General features: G+C 46.2%; 1 protein-coding gene and 1 long non-coding RNA gene across 7 annotated transcripts in view; one reads left to right on the forward strand and one right to left on the reverse strand.

Annotated features, from left to right (window-relative positions):
• Positions 1–21,550, forward strand: part of Sec16b (SEC16 homolog B, endoplasmic reticulum export factor) — a 48,974-nt gene that overhangs the window by 8,757 nt on the left and 18,667 nt on the right. For 2 of the 6 annotated variants that reach the window (XM_047521728.1, XM_047521729.1), the window contains 13 exons: positions 2,682–2,752; positions 3,142–3,255; positions 5,604–5,946; positions 7,272–7,384; positions 8,208–8,328; positions 9,298–9,406; positions 10,602–10,737; positions 11,355–11,506; positions 11,882–11,943; positions 13,267–13,402; positions 13,854–14,084; positions 18,393–18,490; positions 20,291–20,372. In XM_047521728.1, coding sequence (XP_047377684.1) covers positions 5,654–5,946; positions 7,272–7,384; positions 8,208–8,328; positions 9,298–9,406; positions 10,602–10,737; positions 11,355–11,506; positions 11,882–11,943; positions 13,267–13,402; positions 13,854–14,084; positions 18,393–18,490; positions 20,291–20,372 — 1,533 coding nt within the window. In that variant the 5' untranslated portion in view covers positions 2,682–2,752; positions 3,142–3,255; positions 5,604–5,653. Of the gene's footprint in view, positions 1–2,681; positions 2,753–3,141; positions 3,256–3,767; positions 3,907–4,844; positions 4,938–5,603; positions 5,947–7,271; positions 7,385–8,200; positions 8,329–9,297; positions 9,407–10,601; positions 10,738–11,354; positions 11,507–11,881; positions 11,944–13,266; positions 13,403–13,853; positions 14,085–18,392; positions 18,491–20,290; positions 20,373–21,550 lie in introns of those variants that run through there. The other 4 variants (XM_047521727.1, XM_047521731.1, XM_047521730.1 and 1 more) reach the window with 3 other exon arrangements.
• Positions 872–3,431, reverse strand: LOC124962403 (uncharacterized). The gene is made up of 3 exons (XR_007104470.1): positions 3,360–3,431; positions 3,063–3,175; positions 872–1,291 (listed from the first exon to the last, which is right to left on the reverse strand). It is a non-coding gene; the product is annotated as an uncharacterized LOC124962403 (long non-coding RNA).

The raw sequence follows: 21,550 nt of genomic DNA on the forward strand, positions 1-21,550 counted from the left end.
TCTTCTCTGGGTCTCTAGATCATTAAAACCCACTACTTACTGACCACACTTACCTCCGTGTCCCATAGGCCTCTTACACTTGGCATGTTGAAAGATGACTTTATCATCTTCCCCAACAAACTGACTCTTGCAAGATTACCACCCAAAAGAAGGCACAGTCCCCCAAGGGTGGGACTTCTCTCATCTTCTACAGTCAGATATCAATTCATGTGGATTCCAGTCTATATAACATACTCTCTCTATAGGTCTATCTATATATGTACATGTGTATGTATGTGTATGTGTGTGTGCGTACACCTGCCCGTATCTGTCCCTTCTCCCCCAGTTTCCATCAATTCTCTAGCTGCACTAGTTGGCGTTGGTCTGTCCTGATGGGTTTGTCAGCTCGCCTCACATAGCAGACCTCCCTCTTTCCCTGTGAGTCCCACTATTAGAAAAATCAGTGCTGCATCAACTAGAAAAATAATTGCATATTCCAATTTCTATTGCTCCACTGGACTGAGAGGTTCTTCAGAGGAAGGATCATATTTTATTTATCGTTGTATCCCCAATGCATGTCATAGAGCTGGTCATAGAGTAGATGTCTATTAAACCTTTGCTTGGTGAATGAATGATTCAAACTCAATGCAGAATACCAGACAGAACACAGTTAATCAATCTTGGATGTTTCAGGGTGTCACTGCCCAGCTTTAGTTACTTGGGTGTCTAATTAGTTACCGACGCGACAACACACTTGGATATGTTGATTTAAAAATATTAGTTGATTTGTCTTTTAAAGTAATATGCATTTATTGTAGAGAGTTATTAAATATAGACAAATAAGAAGAGGAAAGGACAATCATCCAAAATTCTATTACCCCAAAGTAGATAACTACTGGTAACATACAGAAATTCTCAAATTGTTTTCTAAATTTTTAATTTCAGTAAAACTAAATAGGTTCAAACCTGGAACAAAGTCTCATCTGCTGAGCTGTCCCTTGTGAGAGTAATCAATCATTAAATCACAGTGCTCAAGGATTCATGGAAACCTGACCTATGGGTTTTCACATCCGTTAGCACTAATCTGCTTTCTAGAGATTGTCAGCATCATTGGTAGTGATGACACTTTCTTAGATGTCAAACTAAGGTGGTGTCTTAGCTCAGGCCGCTGCACCAGAATAGCATAGACTTGGTGCCTTGAACAATAGAAATCTGTTTCTTGTGGTTCTGGAGGCTGGAAATTCAAAATCAAGGTGCTGGCAGATCCAGTGTCTGGAGAGGGCCAGCTTCTTGGTTTGCAGATGGCCATCTTCTGGTTGTATACATGGCAGAGCAGAAAGAGAGGAAGCAAGCTCTCTTGAGTTTCTTCATAAGGGCACTAATCCCATTCCAAGGATTCATTTCCTAATACCAAGGGGAGCTCAGGTTTCAACATAGGGATTTTGGGAGGAAAGATTGTCTTTAGCAGGGAGTTACCTCTCTTTGAAACAAGATCCTAGACAGCGGTCTAGCATTCAGAAAAGAGAACAGGAATTTATGGAAAGGGGAATCCACATAAATGAGCCAGCTTCCAGGGTTCCAATCTGGTGGCAAGTTGAGATGCAGAGCAGAGATCAGGTACAAGGAACAACCACTGGGACAGCGATAGTGAAGACTGTAGCTGTATGGACATGAGGGAGCCCATAGGATCCTGCAAGGGCACTGCTGCCAGAGCTCAGAGTGGCCAGGCTGGTTGGAGCCCACCTCCTGCTGGGGCGTTAGCTCCAATGTGCTTGTCAGGATGGGTAAATTTGGTTTAGAAACCAGGAAGAATTGAGCTTCCAGGTTGAAAGACTTAGTAACTGTAGATACATGGGGCTGGGGAAGGCAGGGACTGAGAAATCCCAAACCTTTGGAGTGGCAAGATCCCACCACAGTCTGCTTTACTCTGTGACCCACATAACTGTTGTAGGCCATATGTCTATGTAACATAATTAAAGCTAATTAAAATTAATTTTGGTTGTTGAATGTTTGAAGAGTTTCATAATAACTCTTGAGATAATTAGCGATGCTTTGGGATGTCACAAAAGGAGCATTTGGAATAAGTGCGCTAGATGTTTAAACCAGAAATGTGCAGTAAAGGGTAGCAACAGAGGATAATTCTGTAACTGAAGGACACTGAATAGGTAGTAAGAGTTTGGGAATGAACTCAGCATGCTGGTAAACTGGCTCTCTGAGAAACAAACAGCCTTACTTTGTAGAATTTGCCAATTTCTGGGGTGTGAATATTCCCAACATGGTGGATTTTACATTTCCCTTGGTTTAACAATTGGCTCACACAATTCCTGAGTATTTAATAATCAGCTTTGGTAAGCCCTGTGTAAGACCGCCGGATTATACCACTAGAACCCATACTGTGTTTCTCTTTAGCTTTGTGATCTTGGGTCAATCATTTCAATTCTATGAATTTTAGTTTTATCATCAAAAATGTGAAGTTGCTAAAAATAATCCCTAAGGTCCTTTCCTAGGTTAGCATTCCCACAGTGCAGTTGGTGTTATAGTGCCAGTCTGATGCCATGGTATAAGCCAAAGGAGTTGCATCAGAATTTTATGACTGTAATTGTGATATATACACATGTAATTTGATAAAGTCACAATCATATTATGTCATAATCAACCGTGTTCTGATTCCTGCTGTCAATGTTTTTTGTCCTTTTCTCTAGTACCTCTTCCCTGAGGGATCAAGAGAGCAGTGTAGCCATTGGGGAACCAAACTTCATGGACCAGCAGCGAGGTAAGAAACCATTACCCACAGGCTGCTAGGTCCTATGAGTCCAGGGAGGGTTGAGGGAAGATCTTAAGGCTTAGATCCCTCCCTTCTCTGACCATGAGACCCGGTAGTGGTGGTTTTCTCTGGATGAATAACTATGTGAGAGGCTAATTTTCTCTATACTTTCTGAAGGCAAGGACCGTGTTTTTCATATTTATGTGTGTCAAATTCTTGAAGTCAGTTAAGAGTTTGTGGAATAAACAATAGGACTTTTATAGAGCAAATTGTGAATTTAAAGATATGCACTCAAAAGAAGACACGAGTTTGTGTTTACCTTAATGCTGAAGAGATCTATTTTCCCAATGGGAGGAATTATTTTCTTGTTATAATAGAAAACTTCTCCCTGCTTTCAGTTCAGCTTTGGATCTTGAAATCCGCCTTCCAGCTCTGGGTAACAGAATTGGTTATACAACCAGAACCAAAGGGAGAGAAACATGAATGAGAAAAACCTACACCGGGCAATCCAGGTATTTACTCCCCACCTGTGAGGACCCCGACCCTGCCTCAACCAGTAAGATGAGCTCTTCTTTTTTAAAAAATCATACCATACTCATATTTAGAGAATACTTACTGGTATATCATATGCGACGTCACTGTCACTTAATCCTCGTGATAGCCCTCATAAGCTAAATACTGTCATTCCTATTTTAGAGAAAAAGAAACTGAGACTCAGGTTGAGTCAGCCCGTGGCAGAGGCACAGTCCACACCCCAAAGGTGGTGCTCTCTGGCACAGCCAGGCTGCCCCAGGGCGCCCTGGGTTTCCTCTTCCTGGCGTCTCTCTTTGTGTTTGCGGTGGGGGTTTTGATGCCTTCGCGAGTGAGTGAACCTGGCTCAGTCCACAGCCAGGCAAACGGAAGCACCAGCCTCTGGCAAGATTCTGAGCAAATACGCCGGCAGGACCCTCCTGGCTGAGGTGGCTGGGCTGTACTTTGCCCCATGAATCAGCTCCCTGGAGGCCGGGCTGTTGCACAGGTGACTAACTGGCTATAGATTTGAGGGCTAGGTAAGTTTGGTGGATGTGGCACCTGGACTTTGACAGGCTCCAGGGGCAGAGGAGAGGCCCTCCTGGGTAGGTCCCAGAGTGGCGCTGGAGGAAAGTGGGACGCCGGCCGAGCAGGTGTGTGGGAACCAGCCCCCTCCCTCCCCTTCTTTGGGTTGTGCTTGCTGGGCTGTCAGCCTAGGAGGGCACTGTTGCTCTGACAGGGTCTAGGGAAGGTCATTTGTGTGAATATGAGCGTGTGATTTGTCCTTCACTTTGAGAGTCTTAGGTGCTTTGAATTTGATATCCTTGATTACAACCCCGGGTCTAACTTACTGGTGTTTCTTGGCAACAGAACGATGTGATATCAGGGATGAGATTGAGTATTGTGCCTTTGCAGTTTGGGGACGGGCTTCTGGTGAAACATCGGGGACAAGGTGAAAGCAGCTTTCGTCTTGCCCACTTACTTGTGTCCAGAGAGTTTTGATCCACGCCTTTGGCCCCTCCTGGGATTTGCTGGCAGAGGCTCTCTGCACCTGGCTTTTTCAAGGAAGTGAGCTGACATGGAGAGGAAGACAGTTTCCCCGAGTTGTGACTGACCTTGAGGTGGCATGTACCCCGGGGCCCTGCGCTCCTTGTACATTCTACTGTCCCACGGCTCTTGACTCATAGCTCTGGACCCTGGCTCGGCGGCGTTCAGCTGAGTGACATCTTGGTTTCGACATGTACTCTTTTGACCTTTTGTTCTGATACGAATTTTTAGATGAGACTGGGAACTTCAGCAGTGGGAGAAAATGAACAGATTTGATCAGATTCTTGCAACCTAAAACAGTTCCCAGCGGGACAAGACAGGTGGGAAGTACCTGGCCTGTGTATGCTGGTGACCTAGGGGGCTCCCTGAGCTGGAGTGAGGGCTGAGCACATGCTCTTCTGTGATTGGGGCAGAGGAATTTGGATGGTCATTATCCCTGGAGCTATCTCCCACCTTGAGGAATTAAGTGGGGAAAATGGGTTGATGCCAAGGAGTCTTCTAGGTTTTAAAGTCTAGCTAGTGGGAAACGCAGACCTGAGAAGAATGGTTGTATTACAAGAACAAGAATGGCCGTCGCATAAGGTCTCAGTCTTCTACGAGGTTAATGTCAGGATTCAGAAAGGAGTCTCTTGGAGAGGTCAGTTTAAATTTCTTTTTGTTTAGGAAGTTGTTTTGGCTTCTCAGACACCCCTAATCTTTTTCTAATAACACTATTGTTTATTGAACAAGCACTGTCTACGGGGCAGTGTGTTGGGTGATTTCCAGACCCTGTCTCTGACTCTAACAGGAACCCCCCCACAGAGTGGTTATTCCTACCCATTTTATGGGTAGGAAATTGAGGCCTAAAAAAATCTAACCAGCTCGTAAGTGGCAGTCAGTATTTGAACTTGGATCTTGCTCCCTCCGAGGCGGACTCGTTTCCATGATGCCTCAGCACGTCCATCCTGAGTGTTGTATAAATATTTGCTGGGGTATAAATGAAGAAACACTAATTGGGATTCCTTGATAGCGTTCATCCTTACATCTATTACTGTTATCTGTCTCTCTTGCCTCCCACATCTGTTGTTCCATATGTACTTTTTAATTTTTTAAGCAACATCAATATAATTGTCTAGTCTGTTATTTATTTTGTGTATCTGTTCGAGATTGTTTTTTTCAGATTTCTCTATATCTGTTGCACATATGGTTTGTTTCAGACAAGGTTTTGAGGACTAGAGTTGCTCTTTTCATACATTCTAATCAAATGCCACATTAGGACATAGGCTTAAAATGAGGATTTCCCCCCTCTTTGTTTGGTTTGCAGGGAAATAAAACAACTGTATAACTGACTCAAAACCCAAGAGAAATCCAGGGATGGAACCTTGGGTTCCCCTGTGGCCATCTCAGTCATGGGGGAGGCCCATGGCACCTCCAAAGGACCCAGATCGTGGGCTTCGAAGTGGATATCATCGGCCTGTTCCTCACCCTTGGCACAATGGAGAGAGGTTCCACCAATGGCAAGATATCCATGGAAGCCCACAGCCACTCCAGGACCCCAGGGCAGACCACCTGCAGCCCCCTTATGCACCCAGGTCTGGGGAATGGCGGCAGCCAGCGTCTGGGGTGGATTACTACGATGGGGCCTATCCCAGCCAGGGCTACTCCAGGTATGGCTTTAGGGTTTGGAATGGACCCAGCTTTCCTAGGTGCGAATGAACAGTTTGTTCTTTTCCTTCTTCCTTTTCCTTTTGTCTCTCTTTCTTTTAGTTCCTTTTTTTTTCTTTCCCCACATTACTATATTGCCTTAGCTAAAACCTGTCCTCTCCCACGCTGGTTTTTGTTGATGGAGAATAATATTTCCCTCCTCTCTGTCCCCAAGTGGAGCTTTTTAAATGAAGCACCTGTCACCGTGCCATCAGAGGAGGGGTAACAAGGCAGTAGATGGGAGTCTCTTGCTCCTGGATCCCAGAAAGCAGCTTACGTAGACTATGGAAAAGTTTTTTTAGGACCCATAAGAAGGTCTTCACGGTCTTTGGACCCTTTTAACCTGGGGTTAGTCTGATACCTCCAGCACCAAGAAGAGTCCTAGTGCCGAGAACAGTAGCTGGAGTATGACCGGTACACAGAAGCAGTGTTGGATGGATGAGAAGTGTAGGAAAATTAACTTCTAGAGAAGCCAGATCTGGCCTTACGAGCTCTATGTTCAGAAGGAAGAGGCTGCAGTCAGGAGATTCTAGGTTGGAGAATCTGGAACACCTGCTCCCCCAAGTTCTGATTGATAGCATTGCATTCAAAATTTCATGGAATGTTAGAAGCCATCAATGTTCTGAAATGTTCCACTTTGCTTTTTCCAGTTAGGATGTTTATTCACCTACAGATTTAGGTTTGAAATTATGACAATAATTGTAAAGAATTTTGCATCTCTATAATACTAAAGCATTATTAATGGATAAATTAATTGATATGATGTTTCTTTTCCCTGTCTTTTTTGGATTATTAGATTCTCAAATGGAGGCATGTTAAGAACAGACACAATAAAAATAATCAGATTTAAGATAGCTCTGACTTTAAAAATCTCATTTCTCTCTGAAACATGCATAGAAATTCCAATGATATATTAAGTTCTTACAGTCTTCTAAGATAATATCAGAGTTATGGAATTGTCAGATAAATGTTTTTATAGGGAGTAAGAGTTTTACCACAAAAATAAAAGAGTTCTAAATAAAAACAGTTTAAAAAGATTTTTGAATATAAAAAAATAGTTTTCTATGTTACTACAAAAATCCAAATCTGGTCATATGACAAGGGCCCTCCTTCTGCTCTGACTCTGGATTTGTTTAGAGGGTCCAGAATGAATGGAGCGTTTGGGCAGGTTCTAGACTGGTGTGGCCACTCTGTCCTCTGAAGCCACTTAGTTTGTCCAGTCCTTCCTGTGCCATCATTCTCCACTGCGTGCGTCCTCAGATGACTGGACTTCTTTGTGATGCTTTAGGCCAGGCTATGAGGATCCCTATCAGAGATACCACTCTCCAACAATGAGGGAAGAACATGCCTATGGAAATTACTACTACCACGGCCACTCACAGCGACTGCAGGAAGAAGGAGGTATGGAGGACGCCCCTCAAGCCGTCGGGGAGGGGGTTCGGGCCTGACAGGCAGGGCGGAGGCCGTTGGTACCATGTACAGAGCCTCTCCTTGGACAGATGAGACCCCAGCAGAGTCCCTGCCCCTGGATCTCCTGAGCAGAAGAGAGCAGGGAACTTCTCTTTTCACGAGGTGAGGGTAGTGAAGCTGTCTCTATGTTACTTAAACTGAGGATAGTTTGTACTTCATCTACGTTTTCTTCTCCTACTCCTTCTTATAAAAAAATGAAGCCAAGGTGGTAGTTACTGATTGTGGGACAGTGAAGTCAGTTCTTCAGGACATTTGTTGGGTGCTGGGCTGGGCGGTAATGAGTCTGAGCATTGCTTCACTCTGAGGATGGTGGACGTGCACCCGTGGAAGTTTTAGGCCCTATACTCATAGGGGCAGGGTGAGTACCAGTGGTAGCTGCTCACCGCCTAGCCAGTGCAATCTGTTTTAGTGTTGGAAACACACACACACACACACACACACACACACACACACACACCCGTGCCCTGATCCCCACCATTGTGAAACCACAGAACCACCCTAACTGTTCAGAGAGGCATCTTGGGGACTTTCATGTTACTTTGCAATTTAACTCAATTTGGCCAGAAACCAAATCCGGGGTGTTGCACAAGCTAGGCAAGTGCTTGACCATGGAGCTCTATCCCCAGAACCAATCCGCTTTTATACCTCCTGTGCCCTAGTACCTCAGCTGGGCAGCTCCATAGCGACTTTCTGAAAAGAACTTTCAGAAACTGCAAGTGCCCTGTCTTCCTTTTGTATTTTTCTGAGGGAGCAGTGCCGAGGCAAGGGAGTCCTTACATCTGGCATGAAGACTACGGAGATCAAAAGTACCCCAACGATCATCCTCGTGAAAACCAGAACAGTCCATTTGGAATGAACAGTGAGACCCAGTTTCAGTAAGTGTGAAGGGAGAGGCCACTTCCATAGGACTGGGTCACACTCAGTCTGTATTTGACTGATTTTCTTTTTTACAGGACTATCATAGAGCATATTTTATTTTTATTTATTTAGTTACTTTTGAATTAGAGCATTATAATTAAACATAGTGTTTGGGTGTCAGTCTTATGGCATCTGGTGGTGGTCCCACATCTCTGGAAGCCCTGGGAGAAGAGACTTTATTTTTTTATTTTATTTTTTTCATTTTTTTGATACCAGGGATTGAACTCAGGGGCACTTGACCCCTGAGCCACATCCCTGGCACAGTTTTACTTTTTATTTTGAGACAGAGTCTAAGTTATTTAGGGCCTCACTGCATTGCTGAGGCTGGCTTTGAACATGTGATCTTCCTGCCTCAGCCTCCCAAGCCCCTGGGATTACAGGCATGTGCCCAGCAGGAGAAGAGCTTTTTTCTCTGAGAAGCCGTTCCCGCCACGGCCAGGCTGAGACCTGAGAGGTCACCGGAAGAAGGCCTCGATCCTTGGTTGGCCCAGAATGGGTGTGGTTTGCAGAAGTGCTTATGGCGGGGTCCTGCCTGGGGCCGCAGAGCTTCTCCTCTGCCCACCTGGACCGTGAGAGTGGCACACGCCTCTGGCGTCGGGCAGAGCAGGCAAGAGACTTTTACCCAAGCCTCTCTCCTGGTGCCCTCGGCCTTGGAATTCACCGGCCCAAGGCTCCGACCCAGGCCAGCCCAGGACCGCAGGCTGCAGAGCCGCCGTTTCCCGCGTCTGTGGGTGGAACCCCAGCATTCCTGTTTTTCCGGCATGAATGCATAGGAGGTGGGCATGGGAGGAAGACGCTCTTTTCCGTGGCACCCAGGCTGACCTGCCACCTGCCACACATGGATTCAGGACACTTCCAGAAGAAGTGTCCTCAGCCTGGCTGGCTTGTCCAGGACCCGCCTCACCACCGCTGTCATTTTGCTGCAGATCCACCAGCTGGACCCCTTATAACGACAGTCCTGCTTCCAGCTCTGGACAGGAGCGGCCTGGGGAGCTCTTTTCAGAGAGTCAGTTAACTGGTGCCCGAAAAAATAAGGTAACTTGAAGTGACATGGGACTGGAGGCCCACGGCCATGCACCACAAATGACCCCGTCCGCGGTGGCGGCAGGGCCCTTAGGGTGGGGGCCTTGGACAGCCAGACATCTGCAGGGGCCTGTTCCTCCCCGCGTGGCAGGGCCCCCACCACGCCTCCTCCTCTGCCTCCTTCCTGCTTTAGTCCGATGCGTCTGAGGGCCTGACCTGACCCTTTGTCTGTCACACTGGCAGGATCCAAGTCACTGTGAGGTACTGGGAAGAAAAGAAGCTGACACTTGCTCTTCAGTATTAGAGACCTCAGGGCACTAGCAATTTGGTTTACCCAAGAAAGGGGAAGTTGCTAGAATCTTTTAATTCAGGTTTGAAAAGCAGGGCTTGCAATCTTCCCTGACACTTCCATCTCTTTCCTTTAAAATCTTAAAAGTGTACTTCCTGGGCCACAAAACGGAGCTCTTAATTTTTCTTAAATAAACTTTTTTTTATTTTGGAATAATTTTAGATTTATAGAAGAGTTGTAAAGATACTGTAGAGATGAACTCTTAAGTTTTGATGGTCTTGTATTAAATTTTGTCTCCTGGATTAGCTTTGTATAAGTTTTGAGGATAGTTTCTCTGTATACCCAGTGCTTAACAGGGCAGGGCATGTGTTATTGTGACTAATCCTAACAACACAATAACCGCAGCTCCACACATGTGGACAGCATGTTACAGCATACGAAGAGCTTCTGAATCCATTATTTCACTCGTATTTGCCCAGAATGTAAGTTTCATGAATTCCTTGTACACCTGTATCTTCTTGTACCTGTAGTGAAGTAGGTGTTCATTAAATATCAGGTAAATAAATATGTGAGTAAGTAGTTAAAGTATACAGGGAAGATACATTTATCTTTATCACAGATGGAGGGTATCAATCTCAGAGAGCCAAAGTCACCTGTCCGAGGTCACAGCAGCGAGCATGAGAATCAAAACTGAGGCCTGACTTCAGGGCCTCCTGACCCCAGGACCGGCACTTCCCCTTGGGCCATAATGCATCCTTTAACAAACACCCGTTGATGGAGTGATCCCATCTCCTTTCAACACGTCCATGCTCTCTGTGTTTCTTGGAAAGTTTGAATTTTGCTTCTTTGAAGGAACATTCAGGAAGACCAGCTCCCTGAAACTCCTTCCCATGTGCTCTCCTTGTTGTTCACTTTCAGCCTTCATGGACCAGCAAGTCCAACCTTGTCCAGCAGCACGAGTCTGGTCTCAGCTCCAGTAGCTACGAGCTCAGTCAGTACATGGCAGATGCGCCTGAGCAGTATGATCCTACGGCTTCGGCAGCGTGGAGTCAAGGTCAGGTTGGTGGGGACTGGAGGGAATCACTGTTGGAAAAACTGGGAGCAAGCCTCTTGGAGAGTCACCCTTAGCCCGTGTTTCCAGAAACGAGTCACTGTCCACAGCCGCATTGGCTTCTGCAGGTCTCCTGGGCCGAGAAGCCAACCTTGGCTTCGTTTCCCACCTTTCCTCTTGAAATGGAGATTGCATCCTAGCTGACTCTTAGAAGGGAACACTGGGCCAGAAGGCACTCAGGAGAGCTTTCTAGAGAAGAGAGTGAAGACCAGAGAGAACCGGGTGAAGCAAAAGCAGGACACAAAGCATAATTGCTTTGTTGATGTGGGAGTCTTGCCATGGACGTAGAAGGCCTGAGAGCCAGAGACTCGGGCGCTCACCATCGCTGAGAATCTGGGTTGGGCGCCCTGTCACTGGGACCAAATGAACACGTTCTCACATTCTGACATGTTCTCAGAGCCTTCAGTTGGACTGGTGCAGGGAGTGTGGGCTTCTTCTCATTATGTAGCCCACCCAGAATCTGAGCTTGGGCCCAGGTGGAATTTGGACAGCATATTTCTAAACTAAAGAAAAGCTGTGAAAGTGGCGTTCACAGTGGCCGTCTGTCTTCTCTCGGTCAGGGGATGTCCCGGCAGCTGCTCCCAAGGCACCGATGAAGTTCTACATCCCTCATGTGTCTGTGAGCTTCGGGCCAGGAGGTCAGCTGGTGTGTGTGTGTCCCAACTCTCCCGCCGATGGGCAAACGGCCCTTGTGGTGCTGCACAGCATGGAGGTAGGCGGGGTCCTGTGTCCCTGATATGCGGCACGCACGCTGCACGCCCAGCTGCTCTTCACACGCTTTCCCTGCTTGCCTTTGCCTGAGCCTGGGCATCTCCAAGATGGGGTGCTTGTTTGGGGAACTGGGCTGTGCACCCCCTGGATCCGGAGGCACAGGAATGGCTGGGCTCCTCTCTGAAAGTGACGCTAGAGCCATGTTTTCCCTAAGATGCTAGTGGCTCATCTTAACAAGATTAACATGCTTCTTCTTCTTTCTCCCCAAGGCAATGAGCCATGCCCAAGGACTGCAGTCCCGGGGTCTGACACTGGACTTGACTGACGGGGGCACTGGGTGGAAGTCTCGAAGACCAAATCTGACTTTCTGTTCCAGGTTATTCTTAATGATTCTGAGGACCAAGAGGAGATGAGGAGTTTCTCAGGACCCCTGATCAGGTAAGTTACTCTAAGAAACTGAGTAAGGACTTTTTCATTTTGGGGCTTTGTTTTGGGGTCCTTGGAAGAAAATGTCTCTCTTATGCTACTAGATATAACCAGATGTGACCTGTGTCATTTTGATAAGCCAATCGATAACTGAGGGACAGACAGAAAAAATAACAATTTGGAAATCTGACAATCAGATTGCGTAGAGGTTCCGTGGTAGGACGTTTTAGCATCCTGTGTTCTTGACAGATGTTAGTAGAAAAGTGTAGCACAGCCTGGGAAATCACCCACAAGTGGATCACAACGGAAAAACTGCCAACGGTGACTTCTTTTCTGAGAGAATGTTCTCAGAGTTCCAGTTACTGGACAGTGTGCAGGTCTGCCCTCTGCAGGCCTGGACTGGAACTGCTTTAAAGACGCCAGTCATGCTGCTGACAAATAGTCGGGTACCTATGTTGTACAGAAAGACCCGGCTGGGTGTCGCGGGACCTGGCTTCCAGGTTCAGGCATCTTACTAACTAGTGGTACCATTGTGGGCAGGCCAATTAACCCTCTCTGCATCTTAGTTTTTCCTCTGAGAAATGATGTGACACCTGCTCTACCAATTCAGGGGTGACTGTGAGACTCATGGGAGATTATGCAGGTATAAGCCCTTTAAATAGCATTGCTACTATGCAAATGTATTCTTGTCCTGAAGCCACCTTGCCCAAGAAAATCCCCTTATTGTACTTGACAACTCCTTCGAGTGAAATGAGTCCTGTCTCTATGTCTTACACACAGGTCTGCTGAGGAGGGTAGAGAACCGAGTTGACTGTTAAACACTAGGTTTCCATCCTAACTTGGCTTTGATTCGTTGGATGAGCTTGAGCAAATCTTAATGCCCATTTATTGAGACCTTAGTATATGCCACAGAATCTGCTTATGCCTTTTTGTATGAATGTAGTTTCTTTTATTATCCCTATTTTAGGGAGGGGAAAAACAGGTTTGGAAGAGATAAGAAACTTGTCTAAACTAAGAGTGACAGACCATATTTAGACTCGGAACTCTGACTTGAAAGTCTGTGCTCTGAGCTGGTATTTTGTGTGGTCACTTCAGGCTTCTGGGCCACAGTTTTGTCATTTGTAAAATGGAAAGGGTGTAAAAGACAGTCTCCAAAATCCTCCTGTTCTACCAGGAAGTGACCATCCTGAGGCTGCAACCTTTTCCTCTGGCCTTGGGTCGTCAGGCTTCTGTCCAACCCCACCCCTGCCGGTGCCGACACTGTAGGCCGAGCAAGGACCCTGCCCGGGGGAGAAGTCTGCCTGCTCACTCTTTGCTTCCTGAACTCTCTCGTAGGGAAGATGTGCACAAGGTGGATATCATGACGTTTTGTCAGCAGAAAGCAGCTCAGAGCCTCAAGTCTGAGACTCCAGGAAGCAGAGACTCGGCTCTACTGTGGCAACTGTTAGTTCTCCTCTGTCGCCAGAATGGGGTAGGTGATGGCTTGGATGGGAGGGCAGGTGCGGGCCCGGCTGGAGTCTCGGTCTCTGTGGGAGAGAGAAGGTTTGGTGTGTGGTGTGATTATGAAAAGCAAAATTAAAGAAGCCCCCCATCACCCCGGGAAACACTGCTCAGACGTCAACACCCGTTTGCTAATGCAGACTTTCCCTCTGCTGCTCTTCTGCCCTGGTCGCGGAGGGTTGTACTCTTGTGGGGTCACGGCACCGGCCAGATTAAACACCTGTGAAGTTGTGAATGGCCCCAGTAAGCTGGCTCCTGATGACCAGAAAATACCCACGATGATGAAGTGGACGTGGGAAATACGGCCATCCAAGGGAGGACTGCCTCGCCTCTGCACGATCGGCCTCCTTCCTTCTGCAGCTTGGGCTGCCTGCCTGCGGACTAATGGGAGTCTCCCCAGGATGACCCTCTTTCCCTTGCAGTCCATGGTGGGGTCTGACATAGCTGAGCTGCTGATGCAAGACTGCAAGAAGCTGGAGAAGTACAAGAGGCAGCCCCCGGTGGCCGACCTCATCAGCCTGACTGACGAGGACTGGCCCCGGCCGAGCTCGGGGGCCCGCAACCTGCTCACGGGGGAGGTCCCCCCCACCGTGGAGACACCTGCGCAGATCGTGGAGAAGTTCACCAAGCTGCTGTACTACGGAAGGAAAAAGGCAAGTCTGCCCTGTCCCAGGCCAGCTTTAGAAGGGCGAGGCTGCCCACCCCCAAGCCCCTTCCTCCAATTACGTGAATGGCATACGCTCCTTTTAGAGCGAGTGAGAAGTTCAGAAAGGTACGGCAAGGAGAATAAAGACAGCTACCACTCTAAGTTTTTACCATTAACACCTGCAGTGTGAGTGTAGCCAAATTATTAAAAGGTAATACCTGTTGGTATCTAGACACCTTTCCTTCCAGCATTTTCCCATGTGTATATTAAAATCCAGTTAAATTACATATACAATTGTTTCTCTTATTTTCATTTAAGATCATTTGGTGAAATACCTCTATGGCATTAAATCAGTGGCACCATTTTATTTCATTTATTTATTTTTATGGTGCTGGAGACCAAACTCAGGGCCTCAGGCCAGTGCTCTGCCACTTGACCAATAGCACCATTAAATAAAGTCTTATTTAATTATTCAACTATTTTTGAATACCTAGGTTACTTATAGTTTTGTCACCTACTATAAATTATGGCATTTGCACCTTTTCTGACATGTCATTGGCTGATCCTTTTACTATTTTGCTGGACAGATTCCTAGAAGTGGGATTACTGGGTTAAAAAGTATATCCTTCCAAGAGGTTCTTCAGACATACGCCAAATTAGTTTTAGAAAGGTCATTTACAAATAACACTCCTGCTTATCAATATTGAATGCTGTAATTTAGCAGATGGAGGGAATGTCTTGTCTAATTTTGAAATTGTGTGCATGCTTTATAAAAGTCATGAAGTTAATTCAAATGTTTGAATATATGATTAAAATCAATTTAAATCAATGTAATGAAATTGAACAATAAGGAGTATAACGGAGAAGCGATGCCCCTCCCCAATCACCCAATTTCTCTCTCTGAAACATCCAGAGATACTTTTTGCATGTAATTATTTCCTCCCCCTTTTTTCTTATAGCATACTCTGTGTCAGTACTGTACTTTCTAAATATGTTAGAAAACAAACTTTGGAGTTGGCAGAGTTTTTCCATAAAGGCACAGACAGCAAATGTTTAGGCCTTCCAGCCCCTGGTCTTGCTGCAGTGTTCAATTTTGCCCATGTAGCTTGAGAGCAGCCACAGACCATGCAGATATGGACAAGTGACTACGTTTCATACTTTACTTACGGACATAGCAATTGGAATCGTATATTGTTTTGAATCATATATAATTTTCATGTGTAATGAAATATTATTTTTCTTTTGTTTTTTTTTCAAATAATTAAAAGAGAGGAAAAACTGTTTTGAACTTGTAGGCTATGCACTGGGCTGTGCCCAACACGCAGTGCACTGGATTTGGCTTTGTTGTATTTTGCTACCTTTTTCTCTTTATCATGTTTTCTTTCTCATAACACATATATCACCTTCCAGATCACAATTGCCTCATTATTTTTTTAAACACTGATACATTGCTTATTTTATTTAAAAATTTTTATTTTATTTGTTCTAATTAGTTGTACATGACAGTAGAATGCATTTATACATTTTGATAGATCATACATAGAGTGTAATCTCTCATTTTTCTAATTATACATATTGCAGGATCACATTGGTCATGTAATCATACATGTACATGAGGTAATAAGTCAAAGAAGCCAAACGCTCATTATTTTTTATGGCTACATAGTTTTCTATGGATTTTATAATTAATTTAGCCAAACTCCTATAGATTGACACTTAGGTGATTTCTTCTGCTGTTACAAACAATGCTAAAATGAATTGTCATTTTTGCCTAGTGTGAGAAGATATGTGTAAGAGAAATTTCTAGAAGTAGAAGCATTGGGTCAAAGGGTAAATGGCTTATAATATTGATAATGAAAACTTTCATTAGAGGTTGTGAATCAGCTCCCTCCCACCTCGACGTGGGAGAGTGTGCACCCCCACATCCCCACCACTGACACCAATCAAAGGTGTTTGCAAACTTTTGATATGTGCCAGCCTGAGGGGTGAAGAAGTACAGTTTACGCAGCTGCCTGCATTGCTGTGATTAGGAATGAAGCTGATTATCTTTTAATCTGTGAAGTTTCTGGTTGAGGGTTTTCCATGTCTTTCTCTTCAGTCTTTTATCATCACAAGTTGGTGTGTTGGATTTCTTTCTTGTTTCAGGATTGTGTGTCCCAAATACGATATTGAGGGATCATATTTAAGAGGCCGTTTCCTATTTCAAAATTAATTCATAAACGTGAAGTTGAAGTACTTTTGTGACTTCACTTTTACATTTACATATTTAATCTCCTGGGATTTTGGTACCTGAGGTTATAAGTAAGTGCTTGACCTGATGCTCAGTAAAAATCAAGTCATGGCCATTCCTGTCTTCCCCGTGTAGCAGGGAGCTGCAGTTCCCCAACGATTCATTTATTAGCAACTACTGCTTCTAAGGCACTGAACTCAGTGGAGCCCATGGAGACAAATCAGTTATGAACTCTTCCTTTAAGAAAGATGAGCAGCGAGCATAACAACTACAATAACATAAGCAGAGATTTAAACAATATTTTCTACCTTCCAGGCGCGTGCTTAACTTCCTACGTGCGTTGTCTCCTTTATCGCCATAGAAACACTGAATTAGGTTTTCTCCTTGCTTTATGTGTTTTGGATTAGAAGTGTTAGTAAGTGGTAGAGCGAGAGCTGAGCTCTCGGCAGCCGGGGACTGAACCTGGGCTTCTGACCCCTGCCTCATCACCTGTCACACCTGGACCTGAGAAGAGGCGAGGGGGAGATGTGGTGCTCATGGGGGTGTGGGCGATGGGCGAGGTGCCAGGTGGACAGCATCTTCAGAACTTTGTTCATGTTGGCATTGTGTGGGATGGATGACCTTGACATAAGTCCTCAGTTTCTTCACTTGTTCTTTTTTTTTTTGGTAGTGGGATTGAACCCAGGGGTGCTTAAACCACTGAGCCGCATCCCCAGCCCTTTTTATGTTTTATTTAGAGTTTTATGTTTTATTCAGAGTCTCACTGAGTTGCTTAGGGTCTTGCTAAGTTGCTGAGGCTGGCTTTGAACTCATGATCCTTCTGCCTCAGCCTCCTGAGCTGCTGGGATTACAGGCATGTGCTCTTCACTTGTTAAATTGCATTTTGGAGGGGCTCATTTTTGATTCCCAACCAAGCATTAGTGACTCCTTTTCTTAAAAAAAAAAAAAAAAAGATTACAAAATTGTCAAAATATACACAGAAAGTGACCTTCGATGTCATTTTTTACTTGTCCTTGTTGAGAGGCTGGATCCCCTAACTATGGCTGTTTAAATTTGCCCTCCTTTTCCCCTAAGAAGATCATGTTGGGGATGTTGGGTCAATGGAAGACCTTGTTACTTGGAGATGGAATTACCTCAGTAGTGAATTCCTGTCCCCAGATCACATCGTGGGGCAGTAAGGAAGCCACTAATACTGGTTCAAGACCTCCCATAAGCTAGTTCTTTACTAAATATTTCTGAAAATTGAATGTAAAGGCGAATGTGTGTTTGTGTGTGTGTGTGTGTGTGTGTGTGTGTGTGTGTGTTTTAAAATATTCAGCTCTAGCACATCTCACCCAATCAGTGGTGTTATCATTTGCCCTAAGAAGTTGTTGGATAGTTAACAAGCAATTGGTTTTAGCACTGGTCCATTAAGAGTGCTGTGCAGGTGGATGGGCCAGTGAGGTAGCCTTTCTCCCTGTGCTGGACTCAGGACGCAGGAGGCCCTTCCCTCAGCTGGGGGGTCCTCTCCATTCCAGGTGGGGTGGAGGATCCAGTGTGGGTGGTTTCATGGGCCAAAATACTTCCGTTTCCTTTACAGTGTGTAGACTTAGCCACACCCAGGTCCCAGGGAGGTGGGAATGTATAGTCCAGCTCTTCCCCCAGGAAGGGCAACATGGATCTTACTGAGTCTCTGCCTCAGCTGTTAATAAGGGCACTGTTCCTTAATAGGCTTGCATGTGAATACTGTTATGCTATTCATATGTTGAGACTTAGTTTTTGGGGTGAGTGACTTTTTCCATTTTTGCTACATAGATTCTTATAAGCATTTTGTAGGTTGCTAAAAAGATAAGGCTACCTGGTGACCATGATTGAGGGGAAGCCAAGGAAATGGCATAATGGGTGGCTGGAGAAGAGGACAACCTAGAGAAAATGCCAAGCCGATGGGAGTACCCCTCTTCTTCACGTTCATAGAGACATCCACAAGTCTCTCTGGAGGCCCAGCCTCTACTGCTCAGGGTGCAGCCGTGCCTACGCACGGGCTGTGTCATTTCCATGGGAGGAAGGTGGCCGAGGCACTGCTGAATGTGATGTTTTGGTTTTCAGGAGGCCTTGGAGTGGGCCATGAAGAACCACTTGTGGGGTCATGCTTTGTTCCTCTCCAGCAAGATGGACCCACGGACCTACAACTGGGTCATGAGTGGGTGAGTCCAGCTTACTAAGGAGACCAATGGCGCAGAGACGCCTCCCCTCCAGGGCTAGGTGGGGGTGGGGAGAAGTGTCAAATGCACTGAGAAGCCCCCCACTCCACGCAGCTCCCAGTTTCTCTCTTTCTGAGCATGTCTTTTCTCCAGAATCTTACAACCCAGACACGGAGACATTCTTTCTAATATTTTTAAGTTTCCAAAAATTAAGTAGTTTCTCCATTGCCATCGTCTTCTCTGGGAGGGACTGTCCTAGATAGTCCACTAGGGAGGAGTAGATGGTGACTTAAGCTTAACTGAGCAAACCTTAGGACTGAGGGTTTTGGGTAAGTAAGTGCTGAGTGGGGACGTGGGTGCCGAGAGGTAGGCCTGGCCCCAGGGCAGCAGGACCATGAGCCGTGGTGGGAAAAGATGGCAGGGGGACTGGGAGTCAGATCCACAAGGCTGCCTCTGCCGCGGTGGGATGCCGAGGCTTCAGAGGTGTGCTCAGTAGGAAGTCACCCCAGCAGCTAAGACCCACCCTGGTGCACCAGGAAGGACGGCCAAACCGGAAGGAGAGAGGGATTGAGGAGAAGGTGCACGGCCAGCCTTCTGGATCGAGGGTGACAAAAGAGAGCCAACGAGGATTGGTATCAGGAGGAGGTGGTGGCCTGCGGGGCGCGGGGAGGGCTCTCTGAATAAGTCCTGCAGGATCCAGCTGGCACGGGACGCAGGGGCGAGGGGACCTGTAAGGAGCAGGCGTGGGTCAGACTGTGAGGAGATGGCGCTCTTCTAAGGCTGTGAACTGGCCTCCAACCTAACTTGTGTTTGAGTTGGCCATAAATCCTGTTGGGCCAGGTTGGACAAGAAGACGGATCCCTCCACTTTAAGTTCAGTCTGTGTCCCTCGTGGCTGCCACTCTAGCGGGGAGTCCAGTCTTCACCACAGCCTTGTCTGTCCCTATTTCTCTACCCCTCAGCCTTCCCCGGGGACAGGTCACACAGCTGAGCTCTTCACTGTGCCCAGAGTCTGGCATGGCAAGGAGCACTGCGGTGGTTGTGAGGCGTGCCCTGCGCTCCGTTGGCGAGGGTGCCGACAGTAAAAGATGGTGTTCGAGGGACACTTTTCCTCTGCGTTTTGAAGATGGACCTCCCACAGCCCCACACTGTGGCATATATCTCTGCTACAGACTTTTGCCTTGGGCCATTGGTTTTTGATGGGGCCCAGTGAATTGTGGAAAATATCTTATCGAGTATGCTTAAATCTCAAATCAGCTGTAGAGCTTATTATATCCTTGTTAAGCAGATCCCATGGTTTGTCATAAGCAGGATCATTTCTGGTCCCCGTTCCACGCCTCTGTGGTTATTGAAAATGGCTATTTAGTGCTTGTGAGTAAAAGCTGTACAGACCCAGGCTTGTGGTGAGCCAGAAAAATGTCACGGAGCTATGGGCCTAGTGTGGAGAAGGGTGGCGGGGAGGAGGAGCCCATGAGAAGAGAAGAGCTTCCGGGAAGCTCTGCAGCTCCAGGGCCCTTGAGGTGGGTGGGTTATCTTGTTGATAGAAGGCCACAGAAGAGGTCACTCAAGAATTAGGGTGCTAGAGCCAAAGTGCAGAAAATATCCCTACACAATGAAGTCTACACGGGGTGTGGGCGGGAACGAAGATGCTACTGATCACCCCCAAAGGAGGATGGAAAGGCCCAGCAGAGCAGAGATGCTCACTTTTCAAAAGAAGCTGCTGAAACCCAGTGGAGATGCCTTGCACGTGGCCATGGGCCCAGACCTCTGGGCCTGGTCCCCCAACTGTCCTTTCTCTTTGCAGCTTCACCAGCACACTGGCGCTCAATGACCCTCTGCAGACCCTCTTCCAGCTCATGTCGGGGAGGATTCCACAAGCAGCCACGGTACCTTTCCACACCTCAGTTTCACTAGGGTTAGAGTGGGTGGGGACAGCTTGCTCAGGAGTGCCGCAATGGCTTTCTCCATGAAACGTGAGTAATGATGGTCTGTTAGTTGTTTACGGTGTTCCTGGCCCTGCGCTAGGCCCTTTGGTGTATATTATTTTATTCAATGCATGGGGACAGGAGTTATTATCTCTGTTTGGCAGATGTGGAAAAGGAGGAGCAAAGGTGTAAAGTGGATCAAGATCACAGAGATAGCGAGGAGTGGGGACCCTGTTGGCCCAGGTCTGTCTGACTCAAGACCTTGCCCTTCCCACATGTTACGACTGCCTGCTTTGCAGTGAATGGCCGCAGCTGCTGTTCTCCAGGCAGCCTCAGCCAACTGCGCTTCTCTACCCTGGGCACACACTTCCCCCGTGCGCTAGTCTAGTCCTGCAGAGCTGGACACACTGGACTTCACATCTCCTGGAGTAGAATGTGGCCGAGGAGTCCGAGGCCTGCCTGGGAGTTTTTCCGTAATAATAGACTTGATCTTCTTGCCCCCAAATATTCTTATCTTTGAAGTCCAATAACTACTAAGGATATAGTCTAGCATTGACTGTCTAGGTCAGTTTTTCCCCCTGAGGTCTGGCATGTCCTTGAAATATGTGCATTCATAAATTAGAGTTCAGGAAACTTTCCTTGAATTATTTTCTTCAATATTTGTCTCATTCCATTACTATGGTTCTCTTTTCAGGAATTCCATGCATACACATTTCAAATATATAAGCTATATAAATACATGATATATATAAATTTATATATAAATGTATATAATTTTCTCTTTAATTAAAAAACATCTTTCCCACCCTCCCTTCCTCCCTCCCTTCCTATTTCTACCCACTGTGCTTTCACCAATGTCTCTTGCTCTTGTGTTCTTTCCATTTTTGCCTTTATTTCTTGATGTTTACCTCCAATTCTTTCCTGAACTCTGCAGGTCAAACTTATCTCATTCTATTGCCACTGTTTCTCACCTGAGCTCTTGTAACTTGGCTTTATGCTCTTGTTTCATAGGAGCAACTGTTTCATGATTTCCCGCTCTTCCTCCCCAGAGTACCCACATTCGATGTCCATTACTTTTGCTGCCTTTCCTTGTATTTTGAAGCCTGGAGTTTTTTTTTTTTTTTTTTTTTTTTTTTTTT

Source organism: Sciurus carolinensis, chromosome 12, assembly GCF_902686445.1.
Source record: "Sciurus carolinensis chromosome 12, mSciCar1.2, whole genome shotgun sequence".
NCBI lineage: Eukaryota > Metazoa > Chordata > Mammalia > Rodentia > Sciuridae > Sciurus > Sciurus carolinensis.